This window comes from Sander lucioperca, chromosome 19 (assembly GCF_008315115.2).
Source record: "Sander lucioperca isolate FBNREF2018 chromosome 19, SLUC_FBN_1.2, whole genome shotgun sequence".
Taxonomy (NCBI): Eukaryota; Metazoa; Chordata; class Actinopteri; order Perciformes; family Percidae; genus Sander; species Sander lucioperca.
In genome coordinates this window covers 15,367,173-15,383,422 of record NC_050191.1, presented here as the reverse complement: position 1 = coordinate 15,383,422, position 16,250 = coordinate 15,367,173, and the positions used below count along the sequence as shown (strand labels likewise).

At 39.7% G+C, this 16,250-nt stretch overlaps 2 protein-coding genes across 3 annotated transcripts; one reads left to right on the top strand and one right to left on the bottom strand.

The window, feature by feature from the left end:
• Positions 1 to 648: 648 nt before the first annotated feature.
• Positions 649 to 8,143, bottom strand: zbtb2b (zinc finger and BTB domain containing 2b). The gene is made up of 3 exons (XM_031322168.2): positions 7,910 to 8,143; positions 5,669 to 5,849; positions 649 to 5,136 (listed from the first exon to the last, which is right to left on the bottom strand). Exons 2-3 carry the CDS (start codon positions 5,839 to 5,841, stop codon positions 3,717 to 3,719), a joined length of 1,593 nt encoding a protein of 530 aa, XP_031178028.1. The 5' UTR covers positions 5,842 to 5,849; positions 7,910 to 8,143; the 3' UTR covers positions 649 to 3,716.
• Position 8,144: 1 nt separating this feature from the next.
• armt1 (acidic residue methyltransferase 1) lies at positions 8,145 to 14,780 on the top strand. 2 transcript variants are annotated; one of them, XM_031322172.2, is made up of 6 exons: positions 10,952 to 11,037; positions 11,087 to 11,217; positions 11,626 to 11,731; positions 11,848 to 12,089; positions 12,519 to 12,684; positions 13,114 to 14,780. In XM_031322172.2, exons 1-6 carry the CDS (start codon positions 11,008 to 11,010, stop codon positions 13,900 to 13,902), a joined length of 1,464 nt encoding a protein of 487 aa, XP_031178032.1. In that variant the 5' UTR covers positions 10,952 to 11,007; the 3' UTR covers positions 13,903 to 14,780. The 2 variants fall into 2 exon arrangements, with proteins under 2 accessions (XP_031178033.1, XP_031178032.1); XM_031322173.2 differs by lacking the exons at positions 10,952 to 11,037; positions 11,087 to 11,217 and adding an exon at positions 8,145 to 8,230.
• Positions 14,781 to 16,250: the final 1,470 nt, after the last annotated feature.

Genomic DNA, 16,250 nt, shown 5'->3' with positions numbered 1-16,250 from the left:
TGCAGTCTCTGAGAAGACACTACAGATCCAGGCCGGATTACAAAGCTTCTAAACACCTAGGATAACTCAGGAGGCCTCTTTGGAAAGGCCCAGGTGTTATCCTTCATGCTAAACAAACAGAACAACGCCAGCTTGAAGCGATGCAGAGATATCAAGCATTATATAACTCGATTAATGGATTCATCATTACGGATTTATTGTACAAAGACACTGTAATTCCCGGCTGGATGAAGAAACTTCTAAAAGGCCTACAATTGCAGAAAAGACTTAGTTGAAATGCTGCATCTTCCTGCTTCTAAACAAAAAAAAGTAAGTCTCTACACTGTATTGATCTGGAGGTATTGAATATGACATAAAACGTGTAGTTTGCTGTCGTATACAACATCATCTGCCTCAAACGTAGTTGTAAGCAGATTTAAGTGTTAATGTATTTGTCAACAACTCCCCATAAGTGGGGGGCTGTACAGACAACGAATGACAATATAGGTAAAACAATCTTCATAGCAGTAGTTAAAATTGTTGTTAAACTTTTCTTTTACCTGCCTACAATTAAAGTGTGCTATAAATCATTTGTTGAATGTTTGAATAACCTCTCCTGTTTTATTGAAGTAAAGAGTTGAAGTAAAGATGAGACAAAAGACCCACAACTATAAAAAGACATGTTTTTATTGTTCATTCTTCATTAAAAAGAACAAAGATGTTTATACAGAAAATTACTCACATTCCTGAGAACACAGATTGATCACAGTAGAGATGTCAGATGGGCACTGGGGAGTAAGATCATTAGTTTGAAATTAAATTTTTGTTTTTGATGAACAGTGGATATAAAAAGACAAAAGATGTCAAACTTCTCATCTTCCTGAGATGTTTAAACACACACATACACAAACCATTAAATTACTAAGACTGGTGTGGCATACGAACGATTACAATTTGAGCTGAGGAAGGATTTGGACTTTTGTGCATGTACTGTGCATATTTCTGTGTATCAATTGAGCTCTAAGAAATGAATGTCAGTAGTACAGCATTTCAGTTGCCTCAACAAAAGCTTGAAATCAAGACATAAACACAAATTCTTCCCCTTGGCAATATTAAACACTTGTGGGTGTATACATGTGATGGAGTATTGATTTATGGCAGATATCAATATGGTCATATATAATTGGCAACCGCATAAGAAAAACACTAATAAAGATATTACTTCAAATTTGACAGCCTTCCCCCTCACTCAACCTGAGTAGACAAATAAGAAAACAGCTCCCTCTAGCTAACCACTGGGCTCATTGCATCAAAGCAGCAGCTGCTTTTCCATACTTAATATAGTAGGATTTACAGTACAAAAATCCCACTAAAACTGAATTGGAGCTGGGCCTCATCTTTACTGTCATAAATCTGTAATTGGCCGGCTAAAATTGGCTCAAAGAAGAAGAAAAAAAGCAACTACACATATAATAAACATACTAAGGATGGGCATTTTTTATATTTTCACAAAACAAAAATGATTAAAAGATGTAAACAAGTCAATAAATCCAAAGACTACATTTAAAATACTTTCTACAATACACATGAATGAGCTTCTGTGTGCCTTAGTTAACAACTCGGCTTTAAAATAATATTGCAAATTATATTAGTAGTCTAGCTATCACTGCAGTGTCAGGGAGCAATTTGGAAGACAAATGTCAGACTAATCATTTTGTTTTTTGCAACGATAAAAAAAAAAAAACAGAAACTCAAGACTCAAGCTCAGATTTTTTAAATGTGCACAAACCTTATAAGGGTCTAATCGAGAATTTTGTTCCTCAACACCCTGTAATATGCTGCTTCACATTAAGTCAACATGCATGTTTTTTTTTTTTTGTTTTTTTTTTTACAATTTCCAGTTATCAGTAGTTCATAGAAAGGGTTTCCCTTACCACAAACAATTGATGTTCTTGTCAGTTATAATAGCACATTTTATATTCCCTTAACATATATGCACCCAGACAGTCAAGTATATAGAAATATCACCCTGTCATTTCATATTTCTTAAAAAAGCTAACTCTCCATGTGTCATGCACCCATCCCTGCCTGAGTTCATATGACCTCCACACTGACAGGTGAAGCATTCAAACTCTACTACCTCTGCATCATATACATTTCAATGTGTTCACCTGCATCCACTGCACCCACAATGTTTTTCTATAAATGACTACTGTTGCAATAACGACTTCTTTTTCTGTTTAAAGAACAAATATAAATGTAAGATGGTCTTAACAATACAGAGAAAATGAAAATGTTCCTTTTTCACAAATGGAATGAGAAGGCTAGCAATTAGCACAAATTTGGCAAGGGGAATAGACTCAAAATCCCAAATCATATTTTTAATTCTAACCTATTTCTTGAAGAAATTAAAGATGCATGTATCATGCCCATCCCTAATACATACTTTTACATACCAAATGTAATCCTATTTTGAAAACTATTTGTCTACTAATATACATAAACCTTTGCAATATAAAGTAATCTTTGTAAATATAGCATTGTATATAAAATTTAAAAAGCATGTCAAACAAAAATGAGGGGCTTTTAGAAGTAGATTGGAGCAAATTACATAAAGACAATATTGTACAGGTCAGCCTCCCATCAAGGTATGTCTGTCTGAATGTAACAAGTTGCTTCTTCAATCAGTAACCAAAGAGTTAGACAACACAAGTAAAAATGAGAAAGTAAAAAAAAGAAAAGTGGCTCAACTGTAAACACAATTAACACTCTTGCTTGTTGTGACCAATTTTCAGTGGCCAAACTCTTATTATGAGGAGCAATTGTGCTTTAATTAGGTGTAATGAAATAGGAACTATAAACACATTTAGCACAGTCAACAAAACACAGTAACACAACTAAATAATCATCAGTCATTACTTTACATTTCAAGTTGATCGTTCTGCTGAGCCAAAAACGCCAACCGAAACATGAATGGAAGACAAATGTACTTTCCTGCATATTGGGCATCTACTCAAAAAAAACAAAAAAAAAGAGAAAAAAAGAAAGAAAGAAAATGAGTACAGATTGTCTCAGGTCTGAATATATGTGTGTGTATATTGTGTATTATAATTTATACCTGATCTGCTGACTCAGCCTCTCATTTATGACCATGAAAAAACAACTCTTCTGTGTAGCTCCAGAGGGATTGTTAATAGTTCGCAACTCTTTCTCCTCCTCAAATCTAGCACAGCAAAGTCATCTCACAACATGCTGTGTCCTCCGGAACTGTCTCAGCTTCCTTTTCCTCTTATACTCAAAGTATGCATGTGCAGCCTTACCACAACTTGAGCTGTTAAGAAAAAACAACGTGGTACAGCCTGACATGTGAGAGTCTAATACCAACGTACACCAACAATAAAATGATGAGATGAAACAAGATAATAGTTACTTTATCTCCCTCATTGGTATTCAACTTAGGCTTGAGTCTAATGTTATTTGCTTTTCTTATGATCATGTTGGACTGAATTTCAGAGAGCTATAGATGATTTACTTTACTATTCATTTCACTTTTTGTCATACTCAGGGCCAAAAAAGTCCAAAATACTGTACCAAAAAACCCCTTCCAAAAAACTGTTTTAGTAGACTGAGAACCTCAAACATACATAACCTGACGAACTTCACCTTTAGCTTACCTATTAACCATAATTTAGAAAGCAAACATACATGTTAAAAAGGGCAAATACACAGTTTTGGCACTACTCTACGAGGATTTCCTCAGTCTTAATGGGTTCCAGTGGGGTGCCCGAGTTGGACAAATCAGAGCCTTCATCTTTGGAGAACTCTTCAGGCTGGAGCAGCATCCCTGCGCCCGTGTTTCCCTGCAGCCCCACTAATCCCCCTTGAGTAAAACACAAGTGTTTGATCACCTCATTGGGACTGGAGAAGGTGGTCGCACAAATGTTACACTTGTAAGGCTTTGATGAGCCCAAGAACATTGCCTCCATCTGGCTGCTGTCGTCGCCTGCAGCGCACAGTTCCATGCTCTGTCGGTCCACCATGGTGTAGGTGTCGGCCCCCTGGTTCAGGCACACATGGCGGGCTGCTTGGTTGGCCCGGCAAAAGCTCTTGCCACAAGCGCTGCATTTGAAGGGCTTGCCCGTGTGGATGTACATGTGTTCACGCCAGTGGCTCTTTTGAATAAACTTGCGGCCACAGGTGGAGCACTCGTACTTCCGCCGCTTAACTTCCCTGTCCAAGTCGGCACTCTCCAGGTTGTCGATGTCCGCAATGTCTGACGGAGGTGGCGTGTCTGCCTGAGAATGTAATCCTCCCACCCCCCAGCTGGATGTGGACACCTCTGCTCGGGGAGAGTCCGAATTGGTACCTGAAACAGGCGTTTGCTCGCTGTCACTGATTATCTCTACTGCTGTAGTGGCAGCCAAGGCACTTGACCCTGCCTTGAATCCCTTCAGGACCCCCTCTAACTCTAGCATCCTATGTTCTCTAGTCATGACAGGTGAGAGTGCATTGCTGGGCTCAGCTGGTGCCTGCTGTAGAGCATGGGTGTGTTGGAGGAGATGCTCTCTCAGCAGGCTTCTCTGGGTGAAGCGACTCCTGCACAAATGACAGGAGTAATGCTTCCTAAAGGAGGAATTCCTCTTCATGATGCTAGGTTTTACATGGAGGATGGCACTGGCTGAGGAACCATCTGCACTTAGCAAGTCCATTCCCCCCTCCTCAACTGTAGGCTTCGTGCCGCTGGTTGAGGCCTCCATGTCTGGGGGTGAGGAAGTTAGCTTGGATAGTAAGGAATTTGCGTATGAAGCTGTGGCAGCTGCCGTGGACGGATACTTCCCCTCTGAGCTTGGCTGCTCCATGTCAAAAGGTGAGGAGAGCTGCCGTCGAGTGGACAATCTAGCTGACAGCCCTACCTGTTGGTCAGAGATCTGGATGCCGTAGAGGGAAGTGGAAAGGTTGATGCTGTGCTGCTCAGGGTGTGAATACACAGACTGGCTGGCCTCCTGCAAGAGTGGATAGGCATGCAGGAATCTAACCCCCTGCTCCAGCCGTGTAGGGTCTATTAACTGGGGCGCAAGCTTGCCCGTGTACATCAGGTTGAGGAGGTAGCTGAAAATATCTGGCTGTATGTCAGCAGCCTTCAGGCGCACACAGTCACTGAAACACAAAGACATTACAGTTAACTTGCATACGATGTCCAAAGTTTTGAAAAAACTTGCATGTAAATAAATTTGTTTTGGTCTGTATGTCCTTCAGTGAGGGAACACGCCATAACACATTATCATGGATGTGCTAGTCTTGCATTGCCAGACCTATCTCCAAAGCGCTGCGTCAGCGCTGGAGTATGGTCTGGCTACTATTATAGGATAGGGGGAAAAGCTTGTTTGCATTACTTTAAACCAATCACAACAGATACCATGTTTTGATTGTAATGCCCTTACAGACCCTCCAATTTGTCACCTCAATCCATTCCATTGATTAAACAATGACATTAGTTGCTGGTCATCAAACTAAAAAGATTTAGATACAGTCCAGTGCTTGACAACAAGAGAACAAGTCTATCTATCTATCTGTAGGTTTTGGAAGCGGAATTTGGTGTTCAGTAAATTCTCAGATATGACAACAAAAAGTATCTTAGCTTGGTATTGAGCTAGTCTGCCACTAGTAATAGGCTACATTGTTCCTGTACCTGTCCTGATGAATGAAGAGCATTCTGAAGTAGTTGGAGAAGGCAGCAAGGACAGCTTTGTGGGCTTTGAAGAAGACATCTCCTATGGCCACAGTGCAGTCGCACAGGAAGCCAAACTCCCTCTGAGCGTTAAGCTGCTGCAGCAGGATAAGACCATGGTTGGCCAACTCCATTCTTCAACCTGCACAAAGGCACACACGCACACACATGCAGCAATGAGTTTCCTGTCTGGAAGGAGACCAGAGTTTAGTGTGACCACAAAGTGTCAGGACTCAGGCTGACAGGGGGGATCTAACAGCCTTGTTAAGGCCAGCTTTTAACACAACAGTGAAGAATCATTTTGTAAAACTGGAGACAATAAATCTAGCACTAATGTCAGAAAATTATGCCAATTAATGATGTGGCTCAACAAAACAAAAACATCCCCGTTTTATTTGTTCATTGTACAAGTGGGTCTTTGCACATGTTTTGCAATGGTATATAAGAGCAAAAACAAGTCATTTTTTGATTCAAATTTCTACCAGGACATCAGAGATGCAAAATATTAATGTAATTAATGTGTCTAAATAAACTTTGAACAGATATTTTTTAATCAATGACAACCAGTGTGTTCAAATTGGTTCCTACTAAATACCCTCTAATGTTCACCCTGCTTTAATAGAGATCCACTTTGGTTCTTAAAAAATTGAGCTACAGAGGGTTCTGGCCCCTAAATATCAGTGAGAGACACTGAAAACAAGTAGATAACGTAGCTTATTTTCACTACAGCTCTTGTCTTTTTCTCTTTGGGGAAACATCCTTTTGCATTGACTTGGTTCAGATAGAGCCCAAGCCGTCCAAACTTAAAGGGACATTTCAGAGCTATGCGTTTTCTGCTGACCAATAAGATGGGTGTAGTTGACCCTAAAGGTGGGAGACTACAAGGGCTTCAGGCCATCACATGATCAGGGTTATGGGTGTCGACACACATTCCTGAAGCAGAACTGGTTCTACGCCCTTCATGAATCTCCAAACACTTTCTCCACACCACAGAGCCTAAGGTATGAAGCTACAAAGACTGGGAAGATGATGGATACCTCATCAGCCAATTTACCTCAGATAATCAGAAACATATAACTGCATATCCCCTGCTGGTTACAAAAACACTGAAAAAAGCCCCCTGCACATATGCATTTCATCAGATAGGTCAGGGTGCAAAGATGTTGGCACTTTCCATAACAATATCAACTTCACTGCATTTCTTGTTAAAGCTTTTTGCCAGTAGGCTATCTGTCGCTTCCCTGTAAAATCAGTATTGTTTTCCAATTGTTTGGGATGGCATTGTACATAGTTACTGTTTGATGTTTTATTCATACTGTTTTTATTTGATCTTATTTAATTTAATGCCTTTACTTCCTCTGTGCTCAGGTCCTTTGGCTGTATTCTCATTTAATCTGCCTCGTCTGTTTTTCTTTTGTAAAGCACTTTATAACATTGTTAAGAAAAGTGCTATATAAATAAAGTTTATTTTCAATATTACTACTGTCTTTTATGGTATTGCCCTCAAAAGGCTTTAGTTTGGTAGTGTCAGAACACGAGCATTTTTGGTGGCTCCCACAGATCTAAAGTATATGTGCCCGATTGAACTATTGATCATGTGAATTCAACTTGTATGCACATGATCCATTAAGTTAGCCACAGTACCATGTGTAAATCAATACCATAGACTGTATAAAACTAGATCAATACCAACTTGTTTTCAACAATAAAGCACCGCCCTTGATGTGATGTAGACACGTGGAACAGTTACTTCCGTAGTGAGATGGTATTCTGAAAACGCCGTTAAAACTGCCTATGAGGAAAGCACGCGAAGAAGGTAAACACGTTAGCGGAATAAAACAGTGCAATGATGCGAATAGAATAGAAAAGCAAGCTAGAGCACATAAAGCATTGTATCAGAGAGCATACAAAACGAGCGAGCCTAGACTGACTCTTGCCTCTGGTCTCTCTCGGTTGCTATTGCTAGCGCGAGAAAACGGACATGCACGCACGCGGGCGCGCGCGCGCACACAACACACACGTACACACACACACACAGGGAAAGAGCGAGAGACGCAAGGGGGATGGGGTTGGTCACGAATGCGTTTCTTTTAACTTCCCCGTGACAATTGCAGTTAGCCGAAACGTACACAAGTAATCATATAACGTAACGCCACCAGTAAACGAATGACTTAGCTAAGTATGTAGCTACAAACAACGTACCTGCAAGCCGTTTAAATCCGTGGAGTTTGCCGTGTCGCTGTTGTTTGTTTGTTACCGGGGACTCGTTCGTCCTCTCTGGGCTCGCAGCAGCTTGTACTGTTCCTTGCAAACGCAGCATTCGTTGTCGGCGGCGGAGAGGGTCGTCCGTCGTTGTTTTCCGGTTAGGGGTTTTACGTTACAATCACATGACTGTGGGTAAAAAGTAGCCAAAAAACAGCCGTTGTAAAATCCGTTGAGCAAGGGGCGGTTGAGTTAACGTTAATTTCCCGCACTGTAACCGCCGCTAGATCAACCCCCTCTATCCAGCTTTTTTGACAGCCGGTGAGTTTGAACATTAACAGCTACGCTGACTCGCCATATGGTAGTTAATCGCTCTGTATCTGCCGTTAACGACACGTTAAACCTGAAACCGAAGTGTGGCTGTGAGTGTATCATGTTGACACTTTTCCCACATTTACATCTGCATTTTCGGTTGAAGCTAAGCCGATGTCAGGTTTTCAACAAGTTAAAAGGAACTAACTTACAATTATTTAATGTGATGCATATTACTAAATAAATATATTCAGTGGATATAATGCCACCATCAAAGCAAGGATGTAGTCTTCATAAGACGAATATTAAGATATTAAAATATTAAAATCTAGGCTATTTGACCATATGTGACATATCCTCTTTTGAATCCTACATAACTAATGAGTAACAGACACAATAATTATGATTATATTGATACAAAATATGAGGTCACAAATGTATAATATCTCTAATAACATTTCAACAAGCTTACAGTAAATTTGGCTGTGAACTTTTTCTTCTGATAAGTAACGTTATGTTTAATTATTTTATTCTCTGATGTTTTGTTCTCAAATGTAATGTGAAAACTACAGTAAGGTAATAAAACAAGGTTTGTATATATATATAGGAAGTGTATGAGGACCTTTTGCACATATGGACTTTGGAGTCACATCAATTTTTTGTCATCAGATGTTGCCCCAGTGTAAACACCATTTTTTCTTTCCCAGAACTGTCATTACAGAGTTGCATTTCAGCCTTTGGACAGGGAGTCCACAGGAGGACCAGACTAAGCACATTGTAGCTCTCTGAAAAGGCTTGCTTGACAGGCAGAGAATAGGTGGAGTTTTTAAGGGAACCGAAGACATGAGACGTGTAAAGATGGTCTTAGAACCTTAGTCTCTGTCCTGTCAACAAACAACAGACCTAGATCTGATCCTGCACAATTTTACTGAAACGAAGAAGCTAAACAAAATATAGGCCTGTGGGGTACAAAATGTTTACTTTGCTGAATGGCCTACAGCAGGGGTTTATTGAAAGAAGATAAACTGTTACCATGCTGGCTCATTGTTTTTTATCAAGATCAATTATAATCAATAGATTTTCATAATAATGCTCTATGCCATTAGGACTTAGGATAAATGAGGAAATCCTGTCTGCCTCTGTTCATGTGGCCTTCTTACGCCCTAATCCTTCTCCTGTGGAAGAGAAAAAAAGAGACTGGACTTTCAAATTTTTCCTGCCTAATGCATATTCAAAAAATACAACAGAGTCTGCATGTAATTGTTTAAAGCATAAAAAGGTATAGCAATAATTGTATTAGATTTGGCCAATCCTAACGTCAGGACAGAATTTACACATAGGCTAACTTAGTTGCTCAAAATAAATAGCCTAGCCTACTCCACAAGGCTACTGTTGCATGAGACGACTGTGTAGTGAGCTGAAACACCTGTTTAAACAGGACCTTTAACGTTAGCTGCCGCCCTCCCCACCCCCACGTTCATGGCCTGTTTTGAAACCGGAGTGGTGAGTCACTCCTCTCTCGGTTTAGAAAAACAGATCCGGCCAGGCTGGGGCCCGGCGGGGGGATGGGAGGCCGGCGGTAGATGAACACCGGAGGTGGACGCAGCTGGACTCCCACTCCCAAGGACCCCACATCCTGACAACGACCCGCCGTGTTCCCATAGTGACCGGGGCTGATCTGAGAGGGAAAAAAACACCGCCAGAATGAATTGCTACGCGTATTTTCCCAGCCTACTAATTGTGGGTGCAGGCAGCTAATCAATTGGTCATGTTCTTCAAAAAGAGAACCAAGAATGGAGAGAACCCTCCCGTTTCCAAACTCTCAAATGGACCGTAAACCTCATGTGATTACTTTGTTGCCATGATCTTACATAAGGGAGGATCAATGTGGGCTGGGCCTACTTAGCGCCAATGTGTTTTATCCTTTTATTTTAGGACTTTATATTGGAGTGGAAACTGATAAGCAAAACAAAAAAACGTTCTTCAAAACAGATATAGTTTTTAAATAGATAGATAGAAAGATAGATAGATAGATAGATAGATTATTAAGATTAAGATATACAACAAAGGCCTAGGCTATTTATTTTACTCACAAATGTCTTTACCATACTGTGCACACTATAGTCCATAGCCTACATTCAATTATATCTATTATTATTATTATTATATATATTAGCCCAGTAGCCTATTAAATCAGTTTTCGGCAGAGACTCACTGTAATGCCTAGGCTACTCTACCCCCTCCTTCTTTTCCCGCCAAAAAGCCTTGGGATGGGGGGGCTGCCCTTTTCCTGATAGAGCGAATCGAAGTCTCCATGACAACCGTTGCTGTGGACAACAAGGGATGCTCGGGGTGCTGCCGCAACAACTTACTCCCATGCGCAATGCGGCAGCGGGTACCGCTCTTTGGTCCAGCCCTAAAGACTCATTTTGAAGCCTTTAGCACTGGAAGCTGATGTGTGGCACAGAAAGCGAGTTTGATTGAACTAAACAAGGCACCATGCAGCAACATGTAAATTGTAGGCTATCTGTCACATGATGTGACAAATAATATACAGTTTGATTGATTGATTGATTGATTGATTGATTGATTGTTAATCATGGGACACGCAACTTGCCTAATTTGCAGTTTACAGATTAACCGCTAGATGGTAGCATCGTATCCTAAATAAAACCCAAGTTTACAAGGAACCAGGAAACAAATATTAAAATATTAAATATTTGTTACCAGAAAAAGAGGATGGCAAGCTTATACAAACTGCTTTGCCACGTAACGTCCACAAAAAGATGAACGTTATGTCGCGTTCAAGCCTTCAGGTGGCTCTTCCCATAGACAGTATATAAGACTGGACCACTGGACACCTAGCTAAACATTGTTCCTGTTCTGGAAATTGTATCGATAAAGTTTGAGTTTGAACCGTCTCCCACTGCTAAAATGATGGCGACTGATCAAACTGTGCACGGAGTTCCTCCTTCACTGTCTGCAAAGGTGGTTGGGTATGTTGACAGCTGATTTAACACTTTTGTCACCATGTTAAATAATTTGGCTAATTGCACTGCTGTATTAAAACGGCAGTTAAGACTGTCGTGTTCAAACCAGCAGTAGCATTAGCTAGCTTGTTGTTAACAGAAATTCATTAAGTTGGTAATAACCAGCTAAGTGTAACGTTACACAGCAGGTTGTACACATGTAACATATAACGCTGACTCGTTAAACTTAATTATTTGTTTACGGTTCGTTATACCAGCAAGTATCATTTCTGCAGTCGAAATGTCTGAAAAGTATGGCTAACGTTAACTTTGCATCTTGCTAGGTTAATTAGCTTACTAGTCTATAGCTACACTTGCTATAGTATCAAGATGTGTCGGTGTAACATCAATGGCTAACCTATCGTTTATCTGCAGGTCATTTGCCTATTTGACCGTGAGAGACAGATTGCCGACCATCCTGACTAAAGTTATAGACACAATACATCGCAACAAAAACAAGTTTTTTGAAGAATATGGAGAGGTAAGAATTGTTAATCATTTGAATGAGAGATGTTTTCTTTAACTACATCCGGAATTATGAGGCCCATTTGAAAACTTGAATTCGATCCTGCGTGTTTCCTCTTTGTTTTCATGCAGGAGGGTATTCAGGCAGAGAAGCAAACAATAGCTCTGCTGTCTAAGATGAGGAATGAGCTGCAAACTGATAAGCCAGTACTAGCACTAACAGACACTCTGCAAGACACAGAGTACTGGAACCAGTACCTGCAGAAACAACAGAAATTGCAAGGAAACGAGGAGTCCGTCAGCTGGTTCAAGTCTCCTTGGCTTTATGTGGAGTGCTACATGTACCGCAGGGTACAGGAGGCCCTGTGGCTCAAGTGAGAAGTATTTTCATCATTTAATAGGAACTATTGCTGCCCTGCCATATGTAGTGACATATGTGATATGTCACTATATTTGTTTAGATGCAAAGGCAAAATCATAGGACAAGTCTTTTTTAATAGTTAGTCACATTGGAATGCAAAACAATGGCAACAAGCTGTCCAGTTCTGCTTTCACTCTCAGTTGTTATAAAATAATTTAGTATATTGTTACTGCAAAATTGAGTGTTATCATTCCATTATTATAAGAAGTCTTCAAGGATATTACATCCTTTAAAAATTACAATGTTTGCTTAATGATAAAAAAGGTAAGTGTTGGAATATTGCAGCCTTAGGAGAAGTACATGCAGCTTTTCTTGTTTATCTACTGTATATTGTGTTCTAGTTCTCCTCTAGTCATGATTTATTTGCACTTTTATATTTCAGTCCTCCCATCAGTGACTATGACGTGTTTAATGAGGGAAAGACTCAGAGCTTTTTTGAGTCTCAACAGGCTATGATGGCCTTATGTACATACTTGGAGGGCGTCAACAAGAACATGGAGGATCTCTCCAAGAATCAGCTGTTGGAGCATTTTAACAAACTGCTACAGGTAAGGATCTTCTATACCAGCTTAATACATGACAATCAATCAAGTGAAGTTAAAAGCTGCACTAATCAATATTTTTATATCAACGATGGTTCAAATGTGATATGTAATGTAAACCGTGCTTGTATTGACAAACCCATAGATAGGCCTATTTATTACCTGACTCTTAAGTTCCCCTCCGCTCTGCAGAGCATTTTAGCGTCATTTACGGCCTGTAATTTTAATGTTTTTGTTAATTCTCACCACTCTAATCAACCTCCTTTCTGGCCACTGCCGTTTTCATGAAAAAACTGACAAAGGATGTGATGAATGAATAAAGTTATACAAAATAATCTGTCCATCCATTTTCTATGTCATTAATCTTATTCGGGGGTCATATGTCAACACATTACAATAGGTTCAGGTTTAAGTTTTTTATTTGACTCTTCCTAGGTTTCTCTATGGGGGAACAAGTGTGATTTGTCTATCTCTGCTGGCCAAGACAACTCACAGAAGACCAGTCCAATAGATTCCCTCAACAGCCTACAACCCTTTATCTTGGTGAATGACTCCAATATGGTATGGTCAACTCTTATTTCTGCCCAGAGGCCAGGACAGTCAGAGAAAACTACTGCAGTCAGAGTGGACATTGTTCTAGACAATGCTGGCTTTGAGTTATTCACTGACTTGGTTCTAGCAGATTTCCTGGTTTCCTCCGGCCTTGCCCACGAGGTCCACTTTCACGGCAAATCCATCCCATGGTTTGTCTCTGATGTCACAGCTAACGATTTTCAGTGGACCATCCAACAGACCATGGCGGCCAATCACAAGTGGATGTCAAAGAATGGTGTCCAGTGGAAGAGCCACCTGAAGGAGGGCGTGTGGTTCTATCATGATCATCGTTTCTGGACACAGCCCCATGAGTTCTGTGACATGGCAACGGATGCTCCGGACCTGTATGCGACCCTGCAGGGGGCAGACCTGCTGCTGTTTAAAGGTGATCTCAACTACAGAAAGCTGACGGGGGACAGAGACTGGGATTATACAGTCGGCTTCAATACTGCACTGCGAGGTTTTGGACCTGCACCACTGTGTAGCTTGAGGACTCTCAAGGCCAACGTTCAGGTCGGTCTGCAGCCGGGCCAAGGGGAGAAGCTCGGCTCCCAAGATCCAGACTGGATGACCAGCGGCAAATACGCTGTCATTCAGTTCTACAGCTCCAAGTCAGAACAGAAGGACTGACCCCAGGATCTCACTGGCAAGATGTGGATTCATAAGAACGTTACAGTAAGAAGTACCATAAGAAGGAGTTACCTTTAAACCATAAGACCATTAAGTTACATGAGTTTGTTAAATGGTATCTTCGTTCTCATTGTTAGTTAGTACTTCATCATGTTTGATACAGAAATGCACAGTAGCAGAAATATAAATTAGCTATTTTCACAACATATTTGAATCATGTCATCCTTAAAATGTTAGCACTTAGATCTAATGATTCCCAATGATTTCATCACAATGTTTACAGTGACAAATTTATCTTTGAGGTAACAAATTAGGGTTGCTTTTTTTATTGCAAATAGCTTATGTGTTGTGCACAATGTATTAAGTCATAATGTTTACAGGTTAGTGTAGAGGCTGTGAACAATTGAATAAGAATTGGGCTTTATAAATCTTATACTTTTCTTTTTTTTTGCATGCAGTTGAGGAAAGTGATGATAAATGTAATCTATAGTTATTTTAACTCAGCTCAGGTTGATTTACTGTTGCACTCAGTGTCGTTGATATGCATGCATCGAAACATACAGACAGCCATTTAAGTTCACGACATTCATTTGATAACTGTTTTGATCAGTTTGAAAGATGGTAGACTGTTATTTCATGCAGTGTAACAATAACAGTGATGACGTGTGCTTGTTTTGTTTAAAATGACAACCCAGACCTCTGTATCTTCATAGATAAAAGTGGATGTCTCTGTGCATGCTGTTATGTCATCTAAATTCTCATTATCAGTGTCAATACCTCCAGAGGTAATGTGAACTGGATTCTTCTCAGTGCTGCTGGGGGAAATTATATCATTTTCATAACTGGGTTTGATTTAATAAAGAACTGCATTGACTGGTCTTCTTTCCCACTGTTGTACTTTGCAAGCATGAGAGATGAGCAATAATGACTTTATCAACATTATCTAGTGACTGGCAATTAGTATTTCTTGTATGCATCCAGATGGTTTAATCTCAGTCAAGTGCAGCAACAGTATTTTATTTACATGCATATACCCTCCAAATATCGTGAACCATTTCACCTAAATTTGTGAGCAAATGCATTTGTACATATTATAATCCATCAGTAGATATCTTAAATGTTCACCAGTAGTGTGACATTTTTAATTGATGTTTTACAACTGTTGACCTTTCATCTACTTAGTGTCAGGGTGGACCTGGAAAAACAGCCAACAAAACAGCTGGAAATGCTGCAACATGTACATTCCAATTCCAGAATGAGTTGGCAAAATGAAATGGCATCATTTAGGCTGCTGATATGCTTTGTGAATGTGAAAGTCAATTACGGAAAGAAGCGACCTATCTTCTTGAGCCGTTTAGGTACTGGTTTCATTTGTCACCCTTCGTTTTCTAATGTAACAGTGTCTTCATTTTATTCCAGGGAAAATGATAAAATAAATATGTATCATCATCAGGGCTACTTGTTTTCCACTTGACCTGACATGTCCTGAAAATTGGGCTGTTTACTCAAGAAAGATGTTGCACAGAGAAGAGAAAATAAAGTGCCAAATGTTCAGGTTGTCCTCAGTGGGGGAGGTTGTTGCTTGTGATCATCTTTATCTTCATGAATTTCTTGCATTACTGACTGTGTGTCAGCTCACAGTTTCACATGTAAATAAGTATATTCTAATTCAAGCCCCAAATTATTTGATGATTTTTAGCAGTATAATTGGATCTGAAATTGACCATTTGAAAATTACCTCTTGCAAATGTGTGCACTAAATTATTTCTACATTGAACTCCTGTTGTAACTGGTTTTATTTTACACATTGCCATGAATGTTAGAAAATAATCCCAACATATTTAATTTTTATTAGTTTTTATTATTTAATTTAATTAGGTTTATTAGTGTTTCAGCTCACAAGGTTGTTTTTTTACCTTGACGCCTGGTCCCAAAACATGCAAGGACTAATAGGATCCGTGACGATAACAAACCTGGAACTTTTGCGCAGTAAACATGAACATTGAGTACTCTGCCCCGTTCCTTTGATTTGTTTAAATATAGTTTCTATTTCATCTGTGACTTGACCTAACCTAGAGTAATGATTAACTAGTCCATATTGTGGTCCTATAATATATGGCATCCTTTCAATGAAATGGCACTAGGAAATTTTGATTGTTTTTTTTACTTCTAGCAATATTTTGGTCATGTTTATTAAAATATTTAAGTTATGCAGCATCTGATTAAAATAACCATCAATCCTCTCATTTTGGATTGATTGTGTAATTATTGGCTGTTGGAATAAGATTTGACCTCCTGCTCTGTTTGCTGTGTTATGGTGACCTGGCACTAAAACCTTTTTTAACCTT

Excerpts from the sequence above, each read along its gene's own strand:
- zbtb2b (XM_031322168.2), bottom strand. The coding sequence starts at position 5,841 with ATGGAGTTGGCCAACCATGGTCTTATCCTGCTGCAGCAGCTTAACGCT. Across the intron at positions 5,137-5,668 it reads CTCTTCATTCATCAGGACAG|TGACTGTGTGCGCCTGAAGG; the intron begins GTACAGGAACAA and ends TTTGTGTTTCAG.
- armt1 (XM_031322172.2), top strand. The coding sequence starts at position 11,008 with ATGAACGTTATGTCGCGTTCAAGCCTTCAG. Across the intron at positions 11,038-11,086 it reads TGTCGCGTTCAAGCCTTCAG|CTAAACATTGTTCCTGTTCT; the intron begins GTGGCTCTTCCC and ends CTGGACACCTAG. Across the intron at positions 11,218-11,625 it reads CTGTCTGCAAAGGTGGTTGG|GTCATTTGCCTATTTGACCG; the intron begins GTATGTTGACAG and ends GTTTATCTGCAG.